Consider the following 11,006-nt stretch of genomic DNA (forward strand, 5'->3'; position numbering starts at 1 on the left):
TATAAATTTGAAATAAATAAATAAATAAAACATGATTATCTTCAGAGTTATGATGATTTAAATATGAGAAACCATAAACCTGCGAAGGACTTCCGTTTGCGCCATCTTGCCATAAAACAACGCCCTCGCGAGGTATAAACCAGAAAGGTAACAAAGCATGATGACGAAATAGTATCTGATTAAATATAAACAACTTAGGGAGCCATAGTTGTCTGGACTGGTGAATTGACTTCTAGTCTAGGTTGTTTCGACTTTTACGTTAATATTATTTTTAAGCGTACCAACATACAAACATTATGGATGTGCGATTGATCGAGCCAGGCATTTTTTTGTCTAACTGTCTAATAAATGCTGTTTCCAGTACTGCACTGTGCGTGCAAGTTATTTCAAAGTATGGATGCTGGAGTATGCAATCTTGAGTTCGTAGGGTGGTGGTGGAAACATTTTCGTCCATTTATTCAAGGGGCTGCACTGGCAAATCATGGGACAATTGTCACAGGAACACCAAGCAGATTGTTGACAGACTTCCGGGTAATTTGAAATAAAACTATCATCAGAACAAGGGGCGTCGTCGACGATATACTCTCATCACTCACTCGGACTGATCTGAATCTTCACAGTATACCGTACTTCCCTGATCATAAGCCCGGAGGCATATGAACACGTAAGGGAAAAGTAAGGGGTGAGCTTATACTCGAGGACCAACTCAGAAAAGATGATTTTGTTTTGGGGTTAAACACTGTAACCCCCGCTGTAACCATCTTGCCAACAACGAAAAAATATCCAAAAAAAATTATTCGTTCACCACGCCGGGCTCGGGAAAATAATACTTATTTTTGAAGAAAAAAATGCGACACTTACAATGAAGAAACAAACATGTTCATCAAAAACACACACATTTTATTACAATACGATTTACATACCGTCTGAATTTACGGTGTAATAATGGGTAGGGTCTGTGAGGAAACAGTGGACGAAGGCATTTATCATTATCGTACGCAAACTCTCGACGCAAAGCAATTTTTCACCATGAGATTTTTCAGCACGATTTGACCTGAAACAACTTCCTTTGACCTAACAGGTCATGTCTTTCATTAACCAATCAAAATGATGTGTCGTAATGATGAAATTTTCCGATTATTGAGGATGATTTTTTAACGCAATGCGGACGTGAATTACCGCAATGTTAAAATCTGTAGCACTGATTGCAACGAAAGAACGATGTATGTTTCCTAAAACTGGCGATTCGCAATTTCCGAAAAGTAAACGACGGTTAATAGTGACAATCTTCTTTCACAAGTTTTGCATTTTGTTTTCTATCTATTATAGTATCCTAATTTTATACTGGTTATTCTCTGTAATGTATTAGCTTAGTTTGTTTTATTTTGTTTTATCTATTTACTTTTTTGTAACCTTTGTAACCTTTTATTCCTTCTTAAACCTTTGTAACCATTGCCAATCCCTCCGGGGAATGTGTAAGTGTCAATAAATTATTATTATAATAGTAACCGTTGGTAAACTGAGTGTGGATGAAGAATTTAAACACCTTTCACGGTCACCAACTTATCACAACCTATAACCAGGTATACGACTTAATAACGATCACATTTTTTGGGCTTTTTGAAAGCTACTACTCAAAGGAATATGGATTACTCCATCGGGGTTCATCCCGAGTAAATGAAAGAATAGAAAGGATGGAACCACGTTGTGTACGTTCGCCATGCGCTCTGAAATTAATGCGAGTTTTCTCATAAAAGCACGCACCAAACTACCATGCTAATCCCGATTATTATGAAATGAAACATACTTTTTACACGCATATTTTAAAAAATATTGTCGACGCCCTGTATTATAATCGTGAATGCCCTCAACTCGATAAATATCCAGTAAAAATAGAGGGATGGGCTTCATACTCGGGAGGGGCTTACGATCGGGAAGTACGGTACTTTAACGCAATTGGGCTTCCACTTTCAAAATACTGTGGTTCAAACGCATAATGCTCTAACCCAAGTTCTAAAAACACATTGTGCATATAAAAGTTGAGTTTATACTAGTATTACACAATGCTTTGCAGCATGAACGGCTATGTACAATGGCGTATACGAATGAGGTCGGATACTAAAACGCCATAGCTTTGAAAAGTACCCGGATGTTAAATATGTTCGTTCGTTTTTTATTCCCCTCCATGAATGGCCTCCATGGTGTTCAACTGCAAGCACTTAAAATGCCTATCCAAGCTACAGTTATAATTAAAACAAAATTAAACCACTGCAATATTATTTCGAATACAGTTTAGAATATATACAACTATAAATGTAGGCCGCATTTATTTTCGCCAGCATCGCAAGCGGATTTTTTTACGCAAAATAGATACAAATACAGATACAAACTGAAAACTAACAGTTGCACACCCACACTGGGTCTCGCGAGTAAAAGTGCGTACGCTACATTGGTTTATATTGTTTGCATAAATATCATTCGCCTATTTGTTTTTGACAGTATATCAATTGCGTATCAATCTTATAAACAGTTGTGGACTGTTCACACATATTCCTATATTAGTATTACTAGGTTCAACTTAGTAAGATCCAGCAGTACGAGCAATGGTGACGTCAGCTTATATCGGTCTTGACAACGTATGACCGATAATTAAGTGTTGAGTTGAGTCTGTTTTCTAAAACAACTAACACTTCGATTTTGTGGGCGTAAATTTACACAACACTGTTAATTATCATCATCATGGGTAACTTTTGTTTGTTTGTGATCTTACTACATCATGTGTATACATATTGTTTAATATGACTTAACGAAGTCTGTTAAACGAGCAAGTCAGCAAAAACCAGTCTTCTAATATGTGAGGCATTCGCAACATTGGGCAAATCCTTTTTGAATGTGGCAGCATAAGTCATGGTTCCGGAATAGTGAGTATTGTCTCATGCAACTGGAAGATTGGATTCCTATATCGATATAGAAAACACATATCTAAAAACATAACGATGTATTAGTGTATTTATAAATGTGACCAACCGAAATGCGTAACACATGTTAACATGAAGTAGAAAATGACGACAAAAATATCTGCATAAATATAGAAAATGATCGGTTTTAGTTTTAATTGGATTAAACTATATCATATCATAATTATCTTAGCGAAGTATGTGTTAACAAATGAGTGATTTGGCATCTTTTATTAGCTTTATGTTAATCAACAAACTTTTTAAATTAGATGAAGCAGTATAAATTCGTTTGCAGAATATTTCTGGCCTCTTTTAAAGCGGCTACAACATTTAATGATCTTTTGATAACTATGAACAGTTGTTGCTCTAGTCTGTCAATGGTTAAACAAGCTTTACACAGTCAATTAATCAACCTAGTCCATGGAACGTTTCGAGTTAGTTACATTGCCTATGTCAGTCATTGATATTTGAGCTGTGGTATTGTGCAGTCGTTCTGGCCATTACATACAAATATAAGTATATTCATTTTTTTGCCAATTTGAGTGACATTTCATGGCAGCGATTTTTTAATTGTTTTGACCCCAATCATGGAGCCTACTTGGTATTTCATCAAATATTTTAAAATGTTTTCACAAAACATCTTTAAGTCAAGCAGCATGTAAATACTCAAAATATATAAGGAAACATGGCGCATGCTATAAACCTATCACTTCGGAAAAGCTTGGGTAAATGAAGAAATATATTCACAAACATATCGTGATCTACTACTCGAATTTGATAGCAGTGGAAAACTCCATACGAGGCTGTATGACAAGCGTGACGATTTTAATTTTCCTATTCTGAACTCTCCATATATCGATAGCAACATTCCTACATCATCAGTTTATGGAGTTTATATTTCTCAGCTTCTGCGTTACTCGAGAGCATGTTCTAGGTATTCAGATTTCCTGGCCAGATTTCGGCTATTGACTGCCAAGTTGATAAGACAAGGGTTCCAGGTTCCTCTACTTAAACGCGCATTTAAGAAGTTTTTTTGGACACCATCATGAATTTGGTTGCTTCCTATGACTTAACATTTTGTATCGTCTGCAAAATAAAACATAACATATGTACATTATTTAGCTCAAATTTGTAACAAAAATTTCTTCTGACACAATCTTAAACAACCATGCCATTATTAACTTGGAAAACTGGCGGTCTGGCTGAGTGTGGCAACCAACCTACAAAATACCTTCCAATACCTGTCCCACCATACTTCACCGGCTTATCCACACTCTGGACATCTCGGCTTGCAGACGCATCAAGCACCTCACATCTAGTAGCTTTTACCCATTCACCAAAACGATCTGGTGGGTTCCGACTACGTCTGGATTTTCTTAGTAAAGTTCTTTCACGTCTGTCGCGTTTGTCCTTCTCGCGCAGAAACAAAACATCGTTGTCTGCTTCGGTTTCGTCAGAGGCATCATATCTCACTGCAGTTGACTCATCACCACCTGGCTGTTCAGACTCCTCAGAATACTCAGTCCGAATTTGTGCAACATTAACGCTAACGGTCATTATCATTAACGGTCTACTGCCACTTGATTTAACGGTCTCAGTTGCAACACAGTCGGGCTAGGTTCCAGCCAAAACTGACAATACATTGTGAGACCCATTCATTCTTGCATGCAAACTCTCATTCACCGTAGCAAATCCTAGAACATCGCCCTTGGATCTAGGCAAAAACACCGGACAATCTTGACCCTGCACAGCCATTGGTGGAATATACCCAACACTCCCCGACTCTGTCTCAGTCTTCATCGATTCAACATGGACTTTGACTTTGGGCTTTGTAATCATCTTTTCACAATTTGGCTTCGTCATTTTGGGTCTAACTGCTTTCTCGTCACACTCATAACAACTTTCATCTAAACAATGTTTTAATAAGTTCCGGTGAACAGTCCTCATCTTCCAGTCTCCTTTAATTTTATCACATACACTGGCGAATCAGGATTTATTCTACGAATAACACGGTAAGGAGATTCCTTCCATCTGTCCGCAATCTTTACTTTACCCCTTAAATTCACGTTGCGCATCAAAATCCAATCGCCTTCTTTGAGTATGGCATCACGGATATTTTCGTCGTACCTTAGCTTGTTTTTATCCTGGGACTTTTGCTGTGACTTAATAGCCATTTGTTGAGCATATGTCATACGTTCGCGTAAATCCTCAATATATTTCGTCAGAAAAGTACCACTCCTAGTATCTTCAGGTTGTATACCAAACTGAACGTCAAGCGCAGTTCTAGCTTCCCTCCCAAACATCAGATAATAAGAAGAGTAATCTGTCGAATCATGTTTAGTGCAAATATATGCATGCACTAAAGCCGGCAAATAGGCCTTCCAGTTTCGCTTCTGGTCGTTCTCTAACGTTCCCATCATATTCAATAATGTTCGACTCATTCGCTCGCACTGCGAATTGCCTTGTGGCTGGTACGGCGTATTTCTACTCTTTTCAATACCCAAAATCGCACAAAGTTCTTGCACAATGCGAGATTCGAAATTACGTCATTGGTCCGAGTGGATTCTTGCAGGGCAACCATAATTCTTTGTAGGAATCGCCATAGCGAATTTCGTGAAGTGGTTGGTCAGAGCGAGGACATTACTTATCCCACTTTTGGCCTCTTCAAATGTTAGGAAATCCATTGCTACAAGTTCTAACAGTTGGATAGTAACAATAGATTCCATCGGCGCCCGAATTTTTGCACCAGCCAGATCCTTCCTCCTAGAACACCTGGCGTACTTCTGCACATGTCGTTTCACGTCAATAACCATATTAGGCCAGTAATAGAGGTTCCTAACAGCGTCGATGACTCTGTCTTCGCCTAGGTGGCCTGTATGATCGTGGTGTCCCACCATAACAGTTATTCTCAGTTGACGAGGCAAAACCAGTTGATAATACTTAGTGTTATGATGGTTCTGTCGAGTTCTACATAAAAATCCGTCCCGAATGCATAATCTGTCCCATTGACGGAGATACATCAATCTCTGTTGTCGCGTATGTCCATCTCCTTTCAATTAAATGACCCTCGCGATATCTTCATCTTCATTCTGCCTTTGCACCCAATCTCCTGCTGTCATGGTTGGCAAGGTACGCTCACCAGGATATAATGGTAGGTCTTCTAACTGTGATGGTATGACTCAAGCAGTATGCGCTATCGCTTCAATCCATGGACTCTCATCGCTAGATTCGTGCAGTTGTCTAATTGCTTTCATTTCATCAGTATCGATAGGAGTTGTATTAATAAATCTTGTTGAGCCTTCTCGAAAAGGAGTCGGTCAAGGTTTTGGCCGTCTTGAAAGAGCATCATCCAGGCCTGTAGTATACGTCAAAGTCAAAATTTGCTAATGCTGCAATCCACCTCTGCCCTGTCGCATCCAGTTTAGCAGTCGTCTTCACATACATTAAAGGATTATTGTCGGTCAGAACCTTTACTTTGTGTCCATAGCAATAGTCACGAAATTTCTCTGTAATGGCCCACTTCAAGGCGAGAAATTCCAACTTGTGAGCCGGTTAATTTTTCCCGCTTGCTGACAAACTTCTACTCACATAGGCGATAGGTCGTAGTCGCTCCTTGTGCGCATGGGCACGTGAGTTGAGTCGGTTGCGGGTAGAAACCCGGAATGGAGATCGAGAAGACAAGTTCACCGTGCGGTAACAATAACTCAACTCTTTATTCGCTTCACTCGATTACATGCAAGTTACAATGAAACAACAAACAAACTACTAATAGTAACACCTGGATGTGATTGGTGGAAATAACTAGTGGGTATGGCAACAGCAGTGGGTGTCTAATTAGGTCAGACTAACAGTCTCCACACTCCTTGCCATCTTCAATATGGGTTTGGTAAAGTGCCGCACCAATTCCCAAAAGACTCGGGTCAGTGTGCAATTTGAACGGTCGTTGGTAGTTGGCGTACGCTAACACTGGTGGGGTACAAAGTCGCTCAATAAGTGCGTCAAAGGCATTTTGGCACTCGATTGTCCGTATGTAAGGTGGAATCTTACTTCGTTCGAATCGTCGCGTCTTTGTTGGTTGTCCCGCAGTAAGTCTGTGTAGGGGTTTGGCAATACTGGAGTGATCTGGTACGAAACGTCGGTAATAGCCTGCAAAACCCAGAAACGTACTTAGTTCACAAACTGAAGTAGGAACTGGCCAACTTCTCAAAGCTTCAGTCTTATCGGGGTCAGCTTCAATACCATTCCTAGATACATTGTGCCCTAGGTATTTCACACGGTCGGAAAACAGCTGACATTTTGTGTGTTTGATCTTAAGGTCCGCACCACGCAAACATTGCAAAACCTTCTCCAGTCGCTCAATATGTTGAAAGTCTCGGAAAAAACAATCACATCGTCATAATAGGTCTGGCATATAGTCATGTTATAGATCCCCAGTGCCTTTTCTATTGCACGTTGGCAATTGGCTCCGGCGTTCATAAGCCCCATAGCAGTGGTTAAATACTTGTAAAACCCAAAAGGAGTAGCAAAAGCGGTCTTTGACACATCTTGCTTCCTCATCGCTATTTGCCAAAAACCACTTTTAAGGTCTATAGTAGAGAACCAGTTTGCTCCCTGGAACAAGTCCATTCCCTCCTCTATTGCCCTGGGCAAGGCATATGCGTCGGGAATTGTCTGCGTATTCAATCGTCTGTAGTTGACGCAAATTTGAGTAGTGCCGTCCTTTTTCTTTACCAGCACCAATGGAGAGGACCACAGGCTATTCGATTCACGGATAACCTTAGCTTCTAACATAACGCGAATTTGTTCACGAACTTCATCGTAAAGTGCTTGAGGTATGCGTCTACAAGCTTGTTTCACAGGCTTTTCGTCTCGCAAGTTAATTTCATGTTGGACGATGGTACAGTGTCCCAAATCATTGTCGGATTTCGAGAATGAAGCTTGATTACGTTCTAACATGTCACTCACTTCACTGACTTGGTTTGAATCGATAGGAGAACCAGTATCGAATTCTAGTCCACCCACTATTAAAATCCGCTTATCAAGTGATTCAACACCTGTCTTCGTGGTTGTAAGGTTCATCGGTGGTTCGGTCTCTACAGCTGCGGCCATGTGTACAGCACCAATCACCATTCCTGGTCTTATCGCAATCGGTCGGGAAGTTGTATTCGCTACCACCACTGGAAGTGTAGACTTTCTAGCACCACACTTTGCTATCGTCACCATTGGCGCAAGTTCCCATGGTTTAGCAGGTCCAGACATCAATTCCGATTCCACAATGACTTCTAACAGTGTCCAATAGGTCCAGGCCTTGTCTTAGCCAGAATCTGAACGGCGGTATTCCAACGAAAGAATTCATCCGCTTAGTCTGCGCCATCACCCGATTCACCACGCTGGTCTTTGCTGCACCTTGCCGTCGCCTGCCGCCTGGCATTATACGCCCATATCTCTTCAACCAACTCATGCCTGCTATTACAGGTACATGCTTTGAATACTCAGTGTCTTTCGACACTACAGCGATGATGTTTCCTTCGTTCTGATCGCCAAACACTTTTCATGGAAATGCTACTTTCACTAGAATCAAAGCCTCAAACTCTAAGCAGGCATCAGTCACTCCTCGAATCTGCAATTCTTCCTGTAATATATGAGTTAATTTATCATGATAATAAGAACTTGAAATCATATTTGCCCCAGTATCAATCTGCGCCAACTTTCACACCGTCTACAATGGCATACTTTTCGATAGCTGGTCCCAACAATCGATCATCAACTGGGAGACTGATAGGGCTAATCTGTGCTGCATGAGCTTTTGACGTGCATGACCTTGATCGAACGGTACAATCCAGTGCTGAGTGGTCCCGCTCACGACATCTGGTACAGGGTCAGATGCAGTCCCTCGCTATATGTCCATATCCTTGACAATTAAAGCACTGGGTACCATCCTAAGATTGGTCTATGCGATTAATCTGACGCTGAGCAGTGGCCCTTGAACTCGAAATGGTCGGACGACTAGGTTGACTGTGCGTCATCACGTTACTTCTCGCGCGTTCGTTACTACTTCCCCGATCCACCATTGGTACCTGCAGCCCTACCATTTGCTGTTGGAGTTCCTGCAGTTTTCTCTCATTTTTTTGTGCCAGCTTTTTGAACACCCCTCTGACACCATGGAGTTCTGTCGTCATCTGTTCCAGGGCATCTGTCATCTTCATGATCATATCCTTGTTATTAACTATGTTACCTGGTTGAGCATGGTCTCTCGTCTGTCCTGGGTCTCCATCCCTTGCCACATGGCCACGTCCTTTCTTCATCAACGCAGAAACCGGCTGTTCAGTGTGCCCTTTTATTTTTTCTTCTACGTGTCTGGTGGTTGTAAATAACTTCGTATAAGTTGCACCACGTTCCACCATATGGATCAACTTAGTGCGCACCTCGTAAAATCATTGTCTCATCAAACTGTCAACCTGTTACATTTTCGCAATTCTGGACGGCTTGTAAAAGTCTTCGTAAACGCATTCAATACATGGGTGCCGATTCACCGACTTCTTGTTCAGTGCTAAAGAAATTTCGTTTCGCAATGCCAACCATCCCAATTTCACCAAAAAGCATATCTAACTCATCCAAAATATCCGCTATGGTGTCCGCACGGGCTGAATTTATGCACTCGCTGGCTTTCGGGCCTAACGACCTCATAACTAAGGGTGAAAGCACAGCCTCGATATATTGCCCAGAGTCAACCAGTCTTTCAACCTCACGTTTCTACGCCTGGAACTCAACTCCATGTTTCGGGTCTTCTTCTCCTGCAAATGTCGATATTCCCGGCAACTGGACACTTGCGTATATAACCGAGCGCTCTCTAGACGCCGTAAGCTGCGTGTCCGCAGATCCATTATCATTAGTAGCATGCACGCTGGGTGGAGTCTTATCATCCCCACAAATGAACTTTAGTTGTGCGTCCTCGCGAACTGCTTTGTAGATAACGAATTTCCCGTCTCGCAACTCTGCTTCGCGAAGCTGTCTGCTCAATGCGTCCGCAGAAGCGACCTGCTGCTTACGCCGCGCTCGCACTTTCATATCACGTATACGCCTCTCTAACTCCTTCACTTCAGCGATGAATTTCTCCTTTCATTCAACATCATCAAAAACGTCATCTCCCTCGCTAAGCTCTAACTCTTTCCTAACCTGGGGAGTCTCTCTGAGTGAAAGCTTTCTCCGCCCAAAGCCTACATAAGGCGTACGTAATATCGTACCTCTCCCTACACTACGCAACGAGGAGTCAATATCCGATGGGGTACCCGGTGGGGATCCACGACCTCTCCCCCCAAATGCACCTCCAGGCACAATCACTTCCTGCTTCACATCACTCGCATTCCGTACGTCTGACAGAATAGTAACTCACATATAATCATACAAAAAAACACGTGATTACGTCAACGTAATGAAATCGCGCGGATTTTAGTTACCAAATAAATTCTGGAAATTTTACCAGAACAGTTTTAGAATTCAGAACCCTTGATACGACCCATTAGCCACGAAACTGAGTTCGGTTGACAACGCGACAGAGTAATATTTACGATGGGCTTGGCTGATGGCCTAAAAGTAATGACAATCATGCAAGTAAATGAAATCGATATTTAATAAAACAAATAAAATAAAATTCGAATAAATCCCTGACTATTGATCGATCGATTCAACACAACAACAACAACATGAGTATAACGGTAATAACAAAAACAGTTACAAATGCCTATTACGTTGCATAAATTGCGTGATCGCACATGAGAATAGTTCAATGTCAATGATTCAATGTTACATAAAAGTACTTATCAGTAAATCAGAATATTATCTTCTTGTATAAGCAACCGGTAGTCCGTAGAACGTATTATTCCTAGTTGATTGTTGTGAAGTCGGCCACCAGAAGACAGCTCACTGCGTAGATTCCGATCGCTATTAAACATCTGATGCGTTGTGCAGATTGAGTCCGACGAAATAGTGTCCGGATTTGCACAAATTCAGGATGGCAATCGATACTCACAGATCGTGAAGAGGGGGGGG

At 41.3% G+C, this 11,006-nt stretch overlaps 1 protein-coding gene across 1 annotated transcript; it reads right to left on the reverse strand.

Moving 5' to 3' along the window:
* Nucleotides 1-5,503: 5,503 nt before the first annotated feature.
* On the reverse strand, nucleotides 5,504-5,854 carry LOC146730302 (uncharacterized). The gene has a single exon (XM_085493706.1). The coding sequence runs from the start codon at nucleotides 5,852-5,854 to the stop codon at nucleotides 5,504-5,506; it is 351 nt and encodes a 116-aa protein (XP_085349832.1).
* Nucleotides 5,855-11,006: the final 5,152 nt, after the last annotated feature.

The sequence above is a fragment of the Saccoglossus kowalevskii genome, chromosome 19 (assembly GCF_978046115.1).
Source record: "Saccoglossus kowalevskii chromosome 19, keSacKowa6.1, whole genome shotgun sequence".
Taxonomy (NCBI): domain Eukaryota; kingdom Metazoa; phylum Hemichordata; class Enteropneusta; family Harrimaniidae; genus Saccoglossus; species Saccoglossus kowalevskii.

Bases quoted from the DNA above. Each gene is read 5' to 3' on its own strand.
- LOC146730302 (XM_085493706.1), bottom strand. From the start codon at position 5,854: ATGGTGGGACACCACGATCATACAGGCCACCTAGGCGAAGACAGAGTC.